Consider the following 20,382-nt stretch of genomic DNA (forward strand, 5'->3'; position numbering starts at 1 on the left):
ACCTGGGCCTTCCCAAATCAGCAGTTCTCAGGTGAGGACAATTTGTAGAGCAGAGTCCATCACCAGAGTTACAAGGTAAGTCTATATCTTCTGTAGAGTGTAAGCTGTTATTATCAGCATGATTCTAGTGTATAAGCTCTTATGAGCAGTGCAGTCCACATTTTCTTTCTGTCTTTTGTAGTGTGTAAGTTCTTATGGTCAGTCGGGTCCTCTCTCTGTCGCTAGTAAAGTATAAGTTCTTATGGCCAGTGAGTTTTCTCTCTCCTCTCCCTTAGCAATTGCAAGGTTTCGATTATTGAGATTCATGCAGATCTATTCACCATATATCAAAGTTTCCTGGAAAATTTGGCGAAGCTGGCAAATTAAAATTTCAAAAGATCCTCTCATCTCAAGTGAATACTATTTTTTTTTAATCTTTTGCTTTCCCTTCATGGCTCAGCAAACTGGCGGTCAGTCGGATGCTATTTTGGTGAATTCATGTGTAGCAAATTGGAAAAAATCCATATTCTAAATAATACAATTTTTTTTGTAAATGAGGATTGTAAAAGCTAATTCACATATTAATTCCACTCAAATAAATTCGCTTGTCTCTAATCAATAATCTTTTCTGCTAAGATATTAAAATCTAATCAGTGACTTGTATTTTTGTACAACTTATCCACAGTTGTCCCACTTCAAACTGGCAATCATGTCAGCTGAGATCAAAGGCTAGCAGCTAGAATCAACTTTCTATTCCGTTATGCTAGTAACTTAAAAGAAGCCCAAGCACGCTGTCAATCAACTTTATAATATAGAGTGTTCTAGCCATCATCGCTAACTTAAAATTGTAATTATCCTGTGCAAGTGTTCAGTTTTATGATTCTTTTTGTGAAAACATGCACAAGCACAATGTGAGAAAACCTATGCAGGCAAAATAAACAAACATGGATACACTATGAAAACCATAGCAGTTATTACATATTGCATTGTGTTGATATTTAGTCACATGACATCATAGCAATTTATTTATTGGTATATTTTCTAGAAAGTTCACATGGTAAAAATGTAGGAGCATTATTTGCAATAATTCAGGTAGGGCCACTAATCTATTGCTATACTAGATATTTTGGACTGTTTTTAGGTCTATCTCCAAATTAGTTAATTTGCTTTATTAAAAGTGGAAGCATTATTAATAATCAATTTATGCATTTGTTACTTATTCTTAACCCTTTATATATTATGATTGTGTTGATTTATTCATGCTTATGATTCATGTGATTCTTTGTTTTGATTAAGATTTTTATTTTAATGCTTATAATCATTATATAGTATTTCTGTTTCAGCATGATCCACAGTCTGATGATTGAATAGGTACTTTTCTACGTCTGAATAGTTTACTGCTTAGTAAAACCAGTACAATATGACCCATGTTTGTCATTCCTCTTATATTAGGCAATATAATAGAAGGACCTTATCTTCATGTCATTTTCTGAGTAGTTTTTATGCCTTTGGAATGAGCATTGTTTAGTTCATTATAGTTTCCTTTGAGATCTGAGCATACTTACTAAAGGTTACAATTACCAGAGAACAATAGAGACTTGAAAGTAAAATATTGACTTACAGTGTGTGTTTATTGATCTACAGGTCTCCTGACAAATGCAACAACCATACCCTGAAAAAAGGAGTTCAGGCTCGTGAAAGCTATGTACTTTAGACAAACTCACTGCTGTGGATCCTCATCTTGTATGTCATCAACTCTGTCTGTTTCCCGGTATCTCATAAAAGACGGCCTAATTTCTCTACATTATGAGCTAAACTTTGACCTTCCACAGAAAGGATCACTGGCAACAAGAACACTGTATGTTGATATGAGATATGCTTGGGCATTAGCAATACAGATCACGGTTAACATTTCATTTACAATATGTGTACACCACTACTAGACTTGATGATACCAACTCCTCTGAAACTGAATATTCTACCATTTTGATGAGTATTCTTCCCCTTTTCAGCCTTAGAAAGAAGACTGTTTTGTCTACAAGAGGACTAATGTGCAAAAGAGAGTGACTCCTCATACCCTGGACTGTCCGAATTGCTTTTATTTTCTTATATGTTGGATATAAATACAATAGACCAAAGAGTAAAGCCTACGTTAAAAAGGACACCAACCTAATATCATCAAGCATATTGGGGTTAAATGTAAAGGTTAAACATGAATGCTTCTTATGATTTATCAAAAGGACATGTTTTCAGCCTTTCCAACTCTGGAGTTTTACTATATAGGGGACATCAGTATGGACAACTGCAGCAAAATGGATGCAGAAATAGCTCTTCACGAGAACATCTAAAGAACCTAATGGAGCATGGAGAAAACAGTAACAGCCTATGTTTTAAAACACATTTCACAAAACAGAAACTGTCTTAATGATATCTTTATTCCTCTGTACTTAGAATGACATTCCCATACTAAACTCATTTTCAGTTTTAACCAGTAAAATATGCCTCTTCTACAATTCCATTTTGATAGTTGAAATTGGATAAAACGGTATTTGCAAAAGAGCATGTTTGGTCACCCGTGGCCTAATTCAGTACACCATTTAGCACCAGAAAGAAAATTAAAGAAAAAAAGTGACACTTGTTTGAAAGAGATCATTAAATGTATTTTGAAAAGCCTAAAGTTATATATTTAACAGTTTTTATATGTTGTATATTTGTAGAAAATCCTATTTAACAATTAACGTGGTAACTCTGCAATGGAAAAATGTCAGAGTTCTGTTGTGTTTATTACTTCAGTTGTCTCTGAAGTCACCAGTGTAGTTTTGCTTTCTTCCATTGGGACGTTTTGGATGTAAAGCATGAGCAGAGAGGACTCTGTAGAAAAAGCAAAGAATAATGTTTATATAATATAAATGCATTCAACCATTGCACTGTTGGAAGGCATTTTTTTTTGGTCTGCGTACTGGTAAAAGTAGTCAAAACATATCTACATTGCTTTTTCAAGTTACTTTCAGCCCTTCTTAAAAGGATACACCTATTCTACAGTTTATCGGGATATGTATGAAGAGTACATATAGGCCTATTGTTTATGCAGATGCTAATGATATTTATCATTCTAGACCATATCTATGTGTACCTTAATAGATATCACCCATATTCTGTACAAGATTACCTCATCGTTAAAAATCTATTTTTATTCTTCAGTTTCATGAAGCAAGCAATTAAAATTAAGTTGTGTGAAATTTAGCATACAATATAGACTCATAGCTTTGGTTGTATTTTCATAGCTAGTGTGTTAAAAATTAGTGTACTGTCTTCCGGGCAGATTTTTTTTTGTTTTTAGCTATTTACCTTACTTATGTTACAATTGTCTCAACAGAAGCATTGCAAACTGCCACATTTAACTCTTTATTCTTTATGTTTGTCTAGCTCTAGCATACTAAACTACCTGCAACATTAAATTGCAGGTTAAAATCAGAAAAATCAAAAATGATCTTGGAGGAAATAGAAATGGTAGTACGGCACCTTTAGACTATGGATGGATTAAAGGTTTCCAATTATTTTATTGTAGGGCTGCTGTCTCAAATGTTTAAGTTATCATGAGATTAAATATATTTTGGCATAATCACTTTTTGTTCCCTTTCGTTTGACTAATATGAGTTATCTTGGGTGTTTACCCAGTGTTTTTTGACAGACACCATTTCATAGTATTAAGTAAAATAACCTGCAATAAATGGTGTTCTCAGATTAAATTCTTCTTACCATGTTTCCAACTCTTTGCGTTAACTCCTTCACCTCACAGAGTTAGTCATCACCACTGGTAAAAGTAATACTTATTTAGAAGCAAGCTCACCTATTTGAATTCATATCCCTCAAGTGATGGTATGAGGCTGATAAAAAGTCACGGAAATAACTTTTCTGCTGAGTTCTAATGGAAATTCTGCAAGTATGAAAGCACTTCTCACAACAGAGAGCCAACTTTTATTAAGTATTGAAAAGATGAAAGTCTGTGCTCTCAGATTCCCATTCCTTCTGCACTACAAGCAATGTTACCCTTTAATAAAGCTCAGTTTACATTGTAACTCAACTGCAGCGTATGGCTACAAGGATTGCAGTTTGTTTCTACATCTTTATCAACTGTGGGATATCAATTTCTAAAAAAATAGTGTGTGAATACTTTGTATAACACATGCGACATCCAAAATACATCAGAGTGTGACAACGTACACACAGTAAAGTTCTTTGAAATTAATTTTGTAGCTGATGTTGTGTCTTTTTTTTGTAGACTTTAAACTCAGGGATGAAGGGGTTAATGTACATACTATGGAGCGAGTAGTTATATTTTATGCACTCAAAACAGCTGAAGGTGTTCCATTTTTATTGCTTTAAAGTATTTGCTGTTGTATTGGTATAGCTAAATTATAAAAAAAAAATAAAGATAAGTCTTTTTATGGAGCCTTTTGTTCACTAAAACACCATGCGGGTAGTGCCATTTATGCAGAGAAGTTTTATTTTTTATGAGGATGTACATTATCTTTTACAATGACGTTTGTTTTACAAAGTGAACCGCCAGATGGAACTACTACATTAACAGAATTATGCACAGTTATAATTTTAAGACATAACCTTTTAACACCAACTTGTTTTTAGGTCCAAAATTCTATGCTGATTAATTTAATCATATACCGTATCTCATATGAGGTATGAGCTCATTTTTACTTTTAAAAAGATCCATTTCCCCTGATTTTCTTCAAAGTGCCATAGAGATGAAATTCTCCAAGGTTGCAACTTTCACTAGGGTGAGCACAACTAAAGCTGTATAAATGTGCATGTAGTCAGTTATCCCTAATCATGATTGCAAGAACTAGTTATTATTTCATTTATGTATATGGCTATTTTCAACTTTTAAACCTAAAAATTGAGCCTTATTCTTTATTGAAGAAATAATAAATATATAGTTTGCAGGACCATGGTCCAAACTGTTAGCTTTTGCCAAAAGAGCAGAAATTTGCGAACCTCTTCATACTTGCCGCCATGTCCAAAACCTTGTCTTATTAACAGGTCATGAGCAAGATCATTGTTATGTCACAACACACATATGATGATAAGGAACCGAAGATGCTAATTGGAAGAGGTGCTGGGAATGCCAGCAGATAGAAGGAGGTTCTCAGGGACCTGGTCAGGCATCCATGGACTACCAGCTTTTTAGATCAATTCTAATTATGAAATGCAATAGAATATAACTGTTGCCCTCTTTATTACAAAAATGAAAATGGTGTTAAAACGCAACTATTTAGTTTTTACTTTTCTTGCTGATAAAAAAAATGTTTTCATGTAATGAAATGATTATGTTGATTTTAAAGGTATCAAAGTCTTCAAAAAGGTGAAAAGTGTTGACCTACCAGGATTCAAAGACTAAGTTTATGTTTATTGATCATTCTTTGTTACATTATCTGTTGATTACTGTATGATAATGAGTGTATTTAGCTTATTCACTAAGTCAGCAATCTATGAAAAATTGTGTACAGAAATTGGGATTCAAGCCAACCGGAAAAATGCACGGTAAGTAATAAGGTAAGAGAAAATATAGTAATCATCAAAAACAAAAACTAAAAAATGTTTATTTTTTAATACTATTACATTAAAAAGTTAAAAACCGGTTTGTCAGTGAAAAACTGTTATTCAAATGAAATCACAAAGTCTTTTCCTTGATCCATCTGTGAGACACTACTTTGAAGCTGGCAGAGCCAGGTACTGAAGCTGCTGACCCCAGGTGTCAGGTACACAGAAACTGATTTGGGGCTTATTTCAGAAATGCCAGTGTAGGATGCTGGATCAAAGTTTAGCCACTCATTGGCCAGGCATAATGTTCATGCACTGGCCACACTGGGACCAGGGGACTTCAGGAACAGGACTGGTCACACAGGGACCATGAGACTTTGGGTACAGCTCTGGCCACTCTAGGACCAAGCGGCAATGTTCAGGCACTGGCTACTCCAGGACCAGGGGACAAGGTTCAGGCTCTGGCCTCTCATCAACCAGGGAATGAGGCTCAGTAACTGTCCATTTTGGGACCAGGCGACAAAGTTCAGGAACCTGCCACTCCAGGACCAGGGGATAAGGTTCAGGCACAGTAGCTCCAGGACCAGGGGATGAGGTTCAGGCTCTGGCTGCTCCTGGACCAGAGAAAAAGGTTTATCCCTGTCCACTCTGGGGCCAGGGGACAAGGTTCAGGCTCTGGCTGCTCCAGGACCAGGGGACTACGGATAGAGAACTGGACACTCCGGCACTGGCCACCAGACCATGGGACCTAACGACTCACTAGTAGTACACCTTTCTGACTAATTGAGTCTACTCATTGCTTTGGCGACTCTCTAATGGAGAGGGAGTCTGTTATACAACATGCCATTGGCTGGGAGCCATCTTGCAGGTGCACTACATTATACTATATGCCTCTCAGCAGGTACTAGGTGCGCACACCAGGAAGCAGAAGGAACACACTGGGAGACCACGCCGCGGGGCTGTGGCAGTGACTTAGCCGGCATCCCTGCATGGATGGGGGAAGGGAACACCATGCAGGAGCACCAGTATCAGCACTACAGCTGCCATGATTACTTTTCAGATCCACAGCTTTTATCTGTAGATCTCCCTCTGCTCCGATCTTTGCAGCATATCCCGACACAGTGCCCTTAAAAATAAAAGTGTTATTAATATTCCCTCTGAATAAAAATATCTTTTCTTATTATAGCCTAAATTAGCCTCCTATGGCATATGGCATCCACACTGTCTACCGTTATCAGCTATAACAGCCACACCATCAGCCCTTATGAGCCACAGCCTATACCACTACTGTCTCCACTCTAATTTTCTATTACATATTCTATATCTCCACACTGTGCCCCACCATGCTAACCCATCTCCATATTGTGCCTCCATTTCCCGCTGTTTTCTCTCCATATCTGTTCTTTGCCTCTTTTTACACTATGCCCTCATACTGTCCACCAGGCTGTCCTCTTCAAGCTGTAACAACTCCTTACAATGTCCCACTACACAGTATGATGGTCACCACAGCCTCCACATGGTATGATTTCCATAACAACTCCCAAATACATGGTATGTTAACCACCACTAACCCTCCATATATAGTATGATGTCCACCACAGACTCCCATAAATAGTAAGAGGTCCAAAACAACCCCCATGTATACTACAAATTGCCCCTACAGTACCCCATAGAGTATTATGGCCCACAAACAACACTCCAAACAGTAGAACAGTATGATATTCACCACAGCCCCTTATCCACTATAGTTACAGCAGCCCCAGTGTATTGACCTCCACCGCCCAGTATACAGCATTGTCCCCCTTCACAGCCTATCATTTCAAGGCCCAAACACAGATCGTCTCATTTGAATGCCCCCCCCACAGCCCCAAATCTCATGGCCCCTGCACTGCCTCTCATTTCATGCCCCCCTGCACAGCTTCTCATTTTATTCTCCCCTGCACAGCACCTCAGTTTATTCCCCCATCTGCATAGATCTTCAGTTTATTCCTCCCATCATCACAGTCCATCAGGTTATTCCCCCATCTGCAAATCCCTCATTTTACTCCCCTCATCAGCACAGCCCCTCCCTTCATGTTATTTCTCCCTCAGCACAGCACCTCCCCTCATTTTATGCCACACTGCACAATAATATAAGAATAAAAAAAGCAAAAAAAAGCTCATACTCATATAATCCTCAGCTTCCATCCACCATCTCCTCTTCTGTGAAGTGCAGCAGTAGACACTAGATGTCATGATGATGTCACTCCATTGTGCTGCCCGACATCCCCTGTGTTCATCTTCTCCAACAAGTCACAGACCAGAAGTGGTCTATGTCTTGCCGGAAAGCCCGGTGTAGCAGGGGAGATTACAGTTCCTCTGCTCCTGTCTCGTGCACATCGCAGCTATGAGGCATACAGGTCAGACTATTTAAACAATTCTATTACATGCATGCCCATAGTAATAGCTTAAAAGTGTCCAGGGGGTGACATGTTCCCTTCAAGATTAACTACAGAAGACAGCCTACACTTACGTCATGGTGTTCATAGGTACTTAAGGATTCCACTCACGTGTGAATAGTGCCATGACTAAGAGCTTGAAATGCATAGACCTAGTGGTTCTCTGTTTTTAAAATAACCTTTTTAGAGCATATCAATAAACTGTGTTTTTATAATAAGGAAATAAGATAATCCATTAGCAGTAGCTGGATATCTTCTTGAGCATACAAATAGACAGAATTAGCAATGACATTCAGGAACTTTTCATGCTACATATTTTGTGATTGTAGTCATTTTCCTTCCTTTTTTCTCTATTTGATCTACACTATGATGATGACTTCCACTGCGGTGAATAATCTCTGCCATGTCTGACACTCAAACGTCTTAGACTTTTAGCTATTGCAGCTCCCTATACTAACTTATAAAATGACATAATATAATATACTGTACCCTCTTAATATTAGTGCCCCACAGAATGTGTTCCTTTAATATCATACTGCTGCGCACAATGCTCCCCAAAATAATTAATCTACCAACTGAATCCCCTGAATATACGAGTAGCTCCTCCCAGCGTTCCTCATAAATATTAGACCAGCACACACTGTGTTTCTTTATTATAGTTCTACTTTATGTGGTGCCCTCTGAATGTGACAGTGCCCATGAACAATATACCGCCACATACAGATTTTCTTTTTAAACATTTAAGTTTTCAAACCATTTTTCTACCACGTAACACTCCGATAACAGATTGAAACACAAACTTAACATAGCAGCTCTACATTATATGCATTTAAACTTAATACATGGGCAAGATTTTGCAGTTTCCTTCACGGTATTGTTCGTCTTTTGAAGGAGGCCTTGTATTATATTGTCTGGTTTATGGTACATATAAATTACTGTGTGATGTTTCTAAATTAATTTTACACAAATTGTTCCCAAAAGACCATTGAAAATTTCAAAGGTAATATTTTTTTTCTCAAGAGTGTATTTTTTCCACTTGTAACTGGGGAATCGATAGATAAGTAACTGATTGAGCAGATATGGCTGTGCCAGGACCCAGTAACTGCTGTGCCGAACAGATGCTGAATGATTCTGTGACTGTCAAGACCAACAGAAGCAAGAGTATGACCTGGGCGTCTAATCAGAACAAGCGCTCGCTGACTACTATGTAGCCAACTGAAGAGAAGAAATATATACCTCTCCTATATTCTCCTGAAGGCTAAGTCATAGACTCACCTTGATCTTGCTAGATTGCAATAGCTCAACTTTTGATCCTGTGCAAAATATTTTGATAGTATGGGATTAAAGCCAATTGCCATGCATTGTAAATTTAAGGCACTTGGTCATAATCAGCTTAACAGCATTTTTGATGTTTATAAATATTACTAGATGGCAGCCCGATTCTAAAGAATCGGGAGTCTAGAATCCATATATACTTTATTTATTCAAATGTAAGAATAATACAATTAATAAATAATAGTAAGAAAGAACAAAAAATGGCTGCACTCACCAGCTCTTGACAATTCTTGACAGTACGGCACATTTCTGATTGGTCGCTCGCGGCAGGCGGCAACCAATCAGAAAAGTGCCGCGCACCACGAAGGCATATATCTTTGTCCACCCTGAGCGGGTGTAGGACGCTGGTGACGTCACTTATCTCCGGACATTATCTCCGGACAAAGCCACGGAAGTTGGCACAAATTGCCGGAAGTAGTATTCTAGGCAATTATATATTAGATTTTAATGTTATCAGTGTTTACCTTTGAACGTTTATATTGTATTGTCCTGTCACCAGCCATGTGTACGATTATCGGCCGAAAGCCTCTCTGGAACCAATAATCACCCCATGTAAAGGTATCTTTATAAGTTAAAGATTCAGATTTCTGGTTGAAGTAAAAAAAACTCTGAGTGTTTACAGTTTGAAACCATAAAATGTTGAAAAATTATGTCATTCTTGAGTATATCACTCAATGGTGCTCATAAACGTGTCAAATTTGATCTATAATATACTTTAATATACGTTACTTTAATCTTTAATATACTTAAGAACAGGGCCCCAGACATCACACAGGGGGTCTGAAACACCGCACAGTGGTCCAAAATATCGCTGTGCTCTGCCTGGGGCCCCATATGCTGCCTGGGGCCCCTGTGCTCTGCCTGGGGCCCCATATGCTGCCTGGGGCCCCTGTGCTCTGCCTGGGGCCCCATAGTCTGCCTGGGGCCCCTGTGCTCTGCCTGGGGCCCCTGTGCTCTGCCTGGGGCCTCATGTTCTGCCTGGGGCCCCTGTGCTCTGCCTGGGGCCCCATATGCTGCCTGGGGCCCCTGTGCTCTGCCTGGGGCCCCATATGCTGCCTGGGGCCCCTGTGCTCTGCCTGGGGCCCCTGTGCTCTGCCTGGGGCCCCATATGCTGCCTGGGGCCCCTGTGCTCTGCCTGGGGCCCCTGTGCTCTGCCTGGGGCCCCATGTTCTGCCTGGGGCCCCTGTGCTCTGCCTGGGGCCACTGTGCTCTGCCTGGGGCCACTGTGCTCTGCCTGGGGCCCCATATGCTGCCTGGGGCCCCTGTGCTCTGCCTGGGGCCCCATAAGCTGCCTGGGGCCCCTGTGCTCTGCCTGGGGCCACTGTGCTCTGCCTGGGGCCCCATAGGCTGCCTGGGGCCCCTGTGCTCTGCCTGGGGCCCCATATGCTGCCTGGGGCCCCTGTGCTCTGCCTGGGGCCACTGTGCTCTGCCTGGGGCCCCATATGCTGCCTGGGGCCCCTGTGCTCTGCCTGGGTGTAGGACACTGGTGACGTCACTTATCTCCGGACATTAGCTCCGGACATTATCTCCGGACATTAGCTCCGGACAAAGCCACGGAAGTTGGCACAAATTGCAGGAAGTAGTATTCTAGGCAATTATATATTAGATGGCTTATCAGCTGTTATGTGCATCTAACAACCCCGTGTGGATTTGTGATCCATCGAAGTTTAATACCATTGTCAATCTCGGAGAGTGGCATTTAACAAGCGCTGGCTGGAAGTGCGTTACAAGATTCACCCATCGGTGCCTCTGTCACATGATCGCAGGGCACTGATGGGTTGTCATGACAGCCAAGGGTCTGCAGAAGAGCCCAGTACCTGTCATTGTAAATCTGCTATGAATGCCGGCCATGGATGGCATTAATAGGAGATCATGATTTATGCTACACATAGTGGGGCTATGTGTAGCACAGGCATTCAGATAATCACAGCTTCAAGTTTCCTAAGGGGACTTTTAAAGCCAGTAAAAAGTAAAAAAAAAAAAAAAAAGGTTTCAAAATATTTAAAAATAAAATAAAAAAAAGTTCACATCACCAAATCAAATTTGGTATTGGTGCATTCGGAAATGTCCGCTCAATCAAAATATAAAGTAAATTAATCTGATCGGTAAATGACGTAACGAGAAAAAAAAAAAATCAAAAAATGTTTTTTTGCAGCATTGTAATAAAATGCAATAACAGGCAGTCAATATATCTTATCTACCCCAAACTTATATCAATAAAACCATCAGGTCGGAGCGCAAAATGTAAGACCTCACCCTGCCCCAGATGCTAAAAAATAGAGAAGCTACAGGTCTCATAAATGGTGACAGTTTTTATTTCTTACAAACCTTGGATTGTTTTTATTACATAAATAAAAAAGAATCTAAACATAAACGTATTTGGTATCTGCTTATAAGGGTGACGTTAAACCATTTTTTGTGCACATTTTTAGGTCTCATCCCTTGGAATATTCCCTTTGTTGTGATTATAACATGCATTATTAGCCAAACAAGTGGTATTTTTATTATTAGAATAACACCAACAGTTTATATAGAAAATTCACCGCAGTGTTGCAAGGTAACGTTTCGACCCACAGGGTCTTTTTCAAACCTTACTGTAACAGAAAAAAATATATACATGGTGTCACTATAACATAAGAAAACATAAAAAAACAAACAAACAGAAAACATACAATTATGTACAAGTATAGTATAGCAGGACCCTTCAAGATGCTAGAGAGAAGCCATGGTCAGTTTCACCAGATGTAACATTGGGCCTTTAGGATCTTATATACTGTATATACTCCCAGGGAGGTTATGGGAATAAATTCTGGAAAAAAATTCTGAAAGCAACTCTGGCAAAACACCTTCGGTGTATCCATGTGACAAGGGCTAAAGAGCACGGAGTGCACAACAAAAGCAGTATCGCATAAATATCAATAGAGAACACATATATGCAATAATCATAATATAATGCTGGAGCCCAGGGAGGTCACCTAGATATACATATATAACACAGTCTGAAGTACCATGGTGGTGGACATGGATAGCAGTAAAACAAGTAATGGGTACTGACCTCATAGAAGTAGAAAATAAGAGGAGGGCAAAGTCCCTGGAGAGGTGCTGGAGTCCCGTTAGGGGCTGTAGGAGGGAAGGCCACAGCGATAAGTTAGGTGCAGTAGGCAGGAGAGGTAAAGTGGAAAGATGGAGGGCAGCGGGAGTATTTACCTATCCGTATGTAGAATCCAAAATCTGCGTTGGTGGTATGTGAAGGCTGAGAGGTGAGCGCCCGTTATGCTGGGCGGCCGGAAATGTGGAGCGCCGAGTGCACAGGCGCAGTAACAGCGGCCAAAAGGAGGCTTGGAGCGCATAGAGGAAGGAATCCAGACTGCGCACGCGCCGTGTGGATAGAGGGATACTGTGTAAGGCGATCCCTGCCTGGGCTTCTAGTGTGCGCGGGCGCCGTATAATTGCTGGCTTCAGACCAAATAAGGGGCGTGATTAATTATATAATGTGCACTGCAGGCGCTGGGATAGTACTGTGGCCAGAAGTAGTGATGCTATGTCAGGGCCAGTGACATAGGATAATTGATATAAGTGGTGCACCCCTGCACAACAACATGGAGATGGGGTGCAAAACCTGGTCAGTAAATGGAATACTATGAACACAAAAGAAAAAAGACTCGACCAATAATGGTATGCACACCCATAAAGTATGTGAAAATATCAAAACATTTTTAATTACACCTCAAAGAACATGACAAACATATAAAACCATTTAAAAAGGTCTGAGTGCAGAACCATGAATCACCACCCCTAAGCACAAATATCATAAAATAACAACACTGCATGGATAAAGCGCTATATATATATACCAAATGTATCCTGTCTAAACATGTAATGGTCCAATATAACATGCATGAATATATAAAGGCCGAAACAAATGCATACGTAAACCTGTAGTTGTGCACTGACCGATAATCTAGCAATAAAATTACTGCAATTCAGTGTTTGGTATATAACAGTATAAAGTGTTATACCAGCATGCTGCTTAGTCAAGATGATGGCAGTACCAAGATATGTATATACATGCGGGCTACAAGCATGTGCTAGAGAGCCTCAAGTATGACATACATGAATACATGAAGGCCGAAACAAATGCATACATAAACCTGTAGTCGTATGCTGACAGATAATCTAGCAATAAAATTACTGCAATACAGTGTGTGGTATGTAGCAATATAAAATGTTATATCAGCATGCTGTTTAGCCAAGATAATAGCAATGACAAGTTAGGTATATAGATGCGGGCTACAAGCATGTGGCCGAAAGCCTCAAATAGGCATACACTGGTACTCCCCTACAATCAAATAATAACCCAATGGGTGCCAAGATGTAAGAAAAGATGGGGGGAGTAAAGAGAGGAAAAAATATTCCAAAGGAACGGCATGAACTCTGAACAATGGTATACCATGAGCCCAGATACCTAATAGAGACAGGAGACAGGCTTAAGGGGTGAGGCGAGAGCCCCACGCGTATCGCTGCAGACGCAGCTTCGTCAGGGGAAGTGAAAGAATCTGTCTGAGGCATATATAGATGCAATAATGTTAGAAATGAGTCAAGTACTAACCGGTATGTAGTTCTGACGAGACGCATGCTGGAGGCCGCCGCATGGAGTGTGCAGGAAATGCAGGAAATGGCTATTGCCAGGAAGTGTACACCGTTGTCATGGTGCACATGCACATGCAAGATGGTCACACTAGGGGGAGACATAGACGCATGCGCAGAAATCCCTGCATGATGGAAGACAGCATACATAAGCCGCAGGTAGAAGGAAAAATAAAAAAAAGAGGAAAAAGGAATCTAGGTCCAGATGAATGCATGCGGACCATAGATGCACAGTCAGTGCATGTTTGAAAACAAGAAATAGGATAACAGTGTAGAAACCTGTAACATATATTGGGGAAACAATGAATCAAAAGGAAAATCATAATGCGGTGGTTACAAAAATGAACTGGCATCCATATAATAATGGAATAACATTTAATTAGAGGAAAACTGGCATGGAAGCAAACACCGTCCACAGAATGTTAAATAAGCCAGAGCAAGATAAGTAATGAGGTCCCGCTAGGTGAGGCTATACCGAAAAAATCTTGAGGCAGATTACCCAAAAGAAGCTTATCCATATATTAGGCGAAAGTCAGAGATACCGACAATACATATAAACGAAGTAGGTTGCACCTGAGAAGAATATATGTCCATCAATAAGGACTCAAGTACCAGGGCCAGATTGCACACAAATGCCAACTTAGACCCTATTAGGAAGCATGAGTATTATAACACAGATGAAAATAAAAGCAAGGGGAAAAGGCTCAACCACAGAGTCCCAGTAAGTCTTGTGAAAATGCGCAACCTTGGCAGCGTTCATCTTATTTGGTGTCCAGAATTCTGAAAGGCTATGACATGTAGTTCCCGGGATGGTGCAGATATAATGCTCCAGAATACCGACATTTCTCCAGGTTCATGGGGTGTATGGGTCGGCTATCACAAATTGTTAATAAGCCACCAGAAACGCCAGGGGAGATGTCCAGTGCTCAACTACATAGTCCCGGTCAGTCTTATAAAAATACGCAACCTTGGCGACATTGATATCGTTTGGAGTCCAGAATTCAAAGAGGCTGTAACCTGTAGTTCTCAGGATGGTACAGATATGGTGCTCCAGAAAAACCGACATTTCTCCAAGTTCATGGGGTATATGAGTCTGCCATGACAGATTGTTAATAAACCACCAGAAGCGCCAGGCAAGATGTCCAATACTGGATCAGCAGACCTTCTGCTGCGACAATTATTATGGTGGCACTCTAAAAATGAGACAAAGGCGAGAGACAGACACATGAGGACAACACTGAGGTGAAAAGCATATGTTAAAAAATCCTCCCTAACCAATGAAAATTGTCCGAGCCGCCCGCATCAACCCAAGAAACCGGTGAACAATAATTCTTCATTAAGTCCTAGCGGAGTTACGGACGGAAGATTAAATATCCACTTTGATTCAGTCCTCAGGAGTTGATTTCATGAGTTACCACCCCTACCGCTATATGGTATTCTCTGCAGCCCCACAACCTTGGTATTGGATGTGGATCCCCCATGTGCGGCCAAAAAATGTGCAGCCACCGGGGTAAGGGGCTTACCCTTACGTTATTCAGTGGCTGCCAGGTGGATGGTGGACATATGCTTCTGTATCCTCTTGCGTAGCTCTTGGGAAGTTTGTCCGACGTACGGCTTCCCACATGGGCAAATGATGATGTAGATGACGTCCCTCATCTTGCAGTTGATGTAATGTTGGAGCCGATGGGTAGAAGAATCTACTGGGTTAAAGAAAATATTCCTTGTAGGTATCATAAAGGAACATACATTGCAATCCCCACAGGGGAAAGACCCTTTAAGGTTTAAACCCCTGTTGAGTCTTACTGTAGGTCTTGTAAAGTGGCTTTGTGTCAACAGATTCCGTAGGTTTGGTGCCCGTCTCATTGCGAGCAATAATCTGTCACTAGTCACCTCTGCTGTCTGAGAGTCAGTCCTTAAAATAGACCAATGTCTGTTGATAATCGTTGTTACCTGGTGCCAGCTATTCTTGTAGTCCGTGACGAATCTGGTGGCTTTGTCTGTGTTACGTGGTCTAGAGGTCAGCAATGATGCTTGATCTTCACGCTGTGCTCTCTGAAAAGCTGAAGATATGACTCTTTTGGGATAGCCCCTCTGTCTGAAGCGATTGGTAAGCTCTTGGGCCTGCGATAAAAAGTCAACATCATGCGTGCAATTGCGTCTTACTCGAAGAAATTGGCTGATGGGAACACCCACCTTGGTATGAGTGGGGTGAAAGCTACTGTATTCAAGTAAAGCGTTAGTAGTCGTGGACTTACGGAAGAGGTCCATGGCCACGCGACGATCCTCTGCCATGATCTTCAAATCTAGATAAGTGACCGAGGTGGTTGACATGAGATGCATAAGAAAGATGTTGTGGACATTGGTGTTCAAATCCTGCAAAAATTGTACGCATTCAATTTCGGTGCCCAACCATACAAAGAATATGTCGTCGATATACCAGTGCCAGTGGCGCACCTTCTCTTGAAACGTCTTGGAGGGGTATACCACTGTCTCCTCCCACCAGCCTAAGAAGATGTTGGCGTAAGTTGGTGCGCATTTGGCCCCCATGGCCACGCCGGACACCTGGAGGTAGAACGTCCTATCAAATAGAAAAAATTTGTGGTATAAAACAAACTTAAGAAGCTCTAACAGGAACATATGATGTCTGGAGTCCTCAGGCTGGCGACAGTCTAAGAAAAAGGACACAGCATTGATACCATCTACATGGCTGATGTTGGAATACAATGATTCCACATCACATGTTACTAGGTAGAACTCAGTAGGTAGACGGATATCACGGATGATTTCAATGAAATGGGCAGAGTCCCTCACATATGAGGGTAGTGCTGTGGCAACAGGCTGCAGAAAGAAGTCAATGTAATGGCAAGCTTTCTCACATAAACTGCCAATACATGAGACGATGGGGCGACCAGGGGGTTGCTTGTCGTCTTTATGAATTTTAGGCAACATGTAGAATGTCGCAATGATGGGATCATCCACCCACATGTAACGTTTTTCATTGGAGGTGATAATGTTAAGCTGGTTTGCCCTGCAGAGTAAAGTCTGCAATTTAGACACAAATGTCTGTGTGGGGTCCGATGTTAACTTGGTATAACACCGCCCATCATCAAGTTGTCGAATAGCTTCCTCCCGGTACATGTGGGTGGGCCAAAGAACGACATTGCCCCCCTTATCCGCTTCCTTGATGATGAAAGTCCCATTATTTCTCAACTCAGAGATGGCACGACTTTCTGCAGCAGATAGATTAGATGGTGTACTAACCTTGGGGACCATGGCCATTATGTCCCTTTTCACTAATTCATAGAAAATCTTGACAGCCGGAACTAATGTGAAGGAAGGTGCCCTCAAGGATTTTTTCTTGAATGGAAATTTGTTATGTGGAGCCGCAGTTTGGTTCTCCTCCAATAGATCTACCAAGTCTTGGAAAGCCTGACGTTCGTCCTGGGGAATGCTCTGTAACATGTCTGGTTTCTTGTACATAACCTGAAAGGTGATATTCCTGCAAAAAAGGTATAAGTCTTTGATGAGTGTAAACTTATCTACCCTATGCGTGGGGACGAATATTAGGCCCCTCCGGAGAACTGACAATTCAACCTGTGATAAAGGGTGGTTAGACAGATTAATAACCTGTAAAACATCACTAGGTACCTCTAAATCAGTTGTTGGAATCTCCTGGGTGCCAATGTGATTTACTTGCGTCTGGTTGGATATTTGTGCCGATATGGCGGTGTCTTCCCTCGATATTGTGGGGGGCATTTTCTTGGAGGTCTTCTTCTTTCGTCTGCCACGTCTGGTCCGTGGTCGAGCTCGCTCCCCGTTGAAGATAAAAAATCACTGGAGCTAGCCCCTCTAAGTGATGGCTCAGTGTTATCAGGCAGAGTAGTGCCCCCATAACAATGTGAAGTCCCCACTCTAGCGTTACCTCTATGTTTCCATTTATAGACTTGTTGTTGCTCATAGTCCGTTTTGTCTCGCTGGAACTTTTTCCGTTTGCCTGCAATAATCTCAGCCTCATATTTGTCCAATGTGTCCTTAAGTTGGATTTTGAATGTCACCACCTGAGCCTCCTCAAATTTACTGAGTTTACCTTCTAATTCTTTGATATGTGCCTTGGTGGTGGAAAACAGCCCCTTATCATGTTCAACAAGTAAGGTCATAAGTATATTAGAGCAACGCGTAAGACCCTGCTCCCAAGTTTGCTGAAATGAAGCGGAAGGTTCCCACGCAGGAAAGATGGAAACCCGGAGACCTCTGGGCACAAACCCAGCCTTGGAGTACTCTTCAAGGCTTCTCATATTCCACCAGAGTTTAATTCCAGATTTGTGGGCCCTAATCAGGTCTGTACATAATACCGAAAAATCTGAATCTGGGGTACCAGATGTTACTGTATGGAACATGCTAGAAGACTGTGCTAGCCATGCGGCTTCCCTGGCGTCCCAATCCATGACTACACACCAGAAAAATAAATGTAAAACAATATTACTTGCTGAAATAAGCCGGCAGGATATGCCCCAATAAGCATGTGCAACCACTAAGAAAGGTGCCCCTGAAGAGGGCAAGACAAACTTGGGATAATTGATATAAGTGGTGCACCCCTGCACAACAACATGGAGATGGGGTGCAAAACCTGGTCAGTAAATGGAATACTATGAACACAAAAGAAAAAAGACTCAACCAAAAATGGTATGCACACCCATAAAGTATGTGAAAATATCAAAACATTTTTAATTACACCTCAAAGTACATGACAAACATATAAAACCATTTAAAAAGGTCTGAGTGCAGAACCATGAATCACCACCCCTAAGCACAAATATCATAAAATAACAACACTGCATGGATAAAGTGCTATATATATATACCAAATGTATCCTGTCTAAACATGTAACGGTCCAATATAACATGCATGAATATATAAAGGCCGAAACAAATGCATACGTAAACCTGTAGTTGTGCACTGACCGATAATCTAGCAATAAAATTACTGCAATTCAGTGTTTGGTATATAACAGTATAAAGTGTTATATCAGCATGCTGCTTAGTCAAGATGATGGCAGTACCAAGATAGGTATATACATGCGGGCTACAAGCATGTGCTAGAGAGCCTCAAGTATGACATACATGAATATATGAAGACCGAAACAAATGCATACATAAACCTGTAGTCGTATACTGACAGATAATCTAGCAATAAAATTACTGCAATACAGTGTGTGGTATGTAGCAATATAAAATGTTATATCAGCATGCTGTTTAGCCAAGATAATAGCAATGACAAGTTAGGTATATAGATGCGGGCTACAAGCATGTGGCCGAAAGCCTCAAATAGGCATACACTGGTACTCCCCTACAATCAAATAATAACCCAATGGGTGCCAAGATGTAAGAAAAGATGGGGGGAGTAAAGAGAGGAAAAAATATTCCAAAGGAACGGCATGAACTCTGAACCTTTGCATATCGGAAGGTATCGCTCAACACTAATAACGTGCACTGCAGGTGCTGGGATAGTACTGTGGCCAGAAGTAGTGATGCTATGTCAGGGCCAGTGACATAGGACGAGGATGTAACCTAGGGGCTCATAAGGAGAATGCCTGGTGTGTGACATATGGCATGGTAGGAATGAGGACAGGAATCGTGAAAGCCATGAGGAGGCTGTAAGAAGTATACAAGAATGGAGAGATATTGTATTCACTAGTGCCGAAAAATGGTTATAAGATGAAAAATAAAAGGATGATGAAATGGAAATAATAATGAAAATGAATATAGTAATGAAGCGAGAAAAATAAAAGTTGTAAGGAAAAATAAAAATAAAAAATAAAATAAAATAAAATGAATACCATGAAATAAGTATTTATATTGTAGTGGTGCACTACGAAATGAATTAATTGGAACCTAGAGAATAATTGCAATGGAGGAAGATTTTTGAGTAGATAGACATAAAGAATTTGAATAATCTGGGCTAACATGAAATAAAGAAATATAGAGAAATAAAAATGAAAATAAGGAACTTGTAAACTAATAAAAATTGAAAATCAAAAAATCAAAAAATAGAAAATTAAAAAATGTAAAAATTAAAAAATGAAAAAAACATAAAAAAGTTGAAATAATGAAAAACAAAAAAAATAAAAATTGAAAAAAATTAAAATCCAAGGAGTAAAAAATAGGCGTGCACCGCCCTATACTCACCCTATGGAGGAGGCAGAGGACTAGTGTGTCTGAAAAACTAAGATATAGGTTAGTCAAGAAGTGGTAAAGAGGACTGCATATCCACCACCATATATGGGTATGGTAGTTGCACAACATGGTAACAAATGATAAACAAATGATAGAAAAATTGTCCCCACGTAGACCGGAGATGTAATTACTTGATAGTGAGGTCCAATTCCCTGTTAATGCCTCTTGGGGCCAGTGTTTGGAGGGTGTG

At 40.6% G+C, this 20,382-nt stretch overlaps 1 protein-coding gene across 1 annotated transcript in view; it reads left to right on the forward strand.

Moving 5' to 3' along the window:
* Window positions 1–3,604, forward strand: part of TAFA5 (TAFA chemokine like family member 5) — a 738,239-nt gene extending 734,635 nt beyond the window's left edge. Inside the window, exon 4 of the mRNA XM_077264860.1 lies at window positions 1,624–3,604. Within this exon, the coding sequence (XP_077120975.1) occupies window positions 1,624–1,632 (9 nt within the window). The 3' untranslated portion in view covers window positions 1,633–3,604. The remainder of the gene's footprint in view (window positions 1–1,623) is intronic.
* Window positions 3,605–20,382: the final 16,778 nt, after the last annotated feature.

This window comes from Ranitomeya variabilis, chromosome 5 (assembly GCF_051348905.1).
Source record: "Ranitomeya variabilis isolate aRanVar5 chromosome 5, aRanVar5.hap1, whole genome shotgun sequence".
Classification (NCBI taxonomy): Eukaryota; Metazoa; Chordata; class Amphibia; order Anura; family Dendrobatidae; genus Ranitomeya; species Ranitomeya variabilis.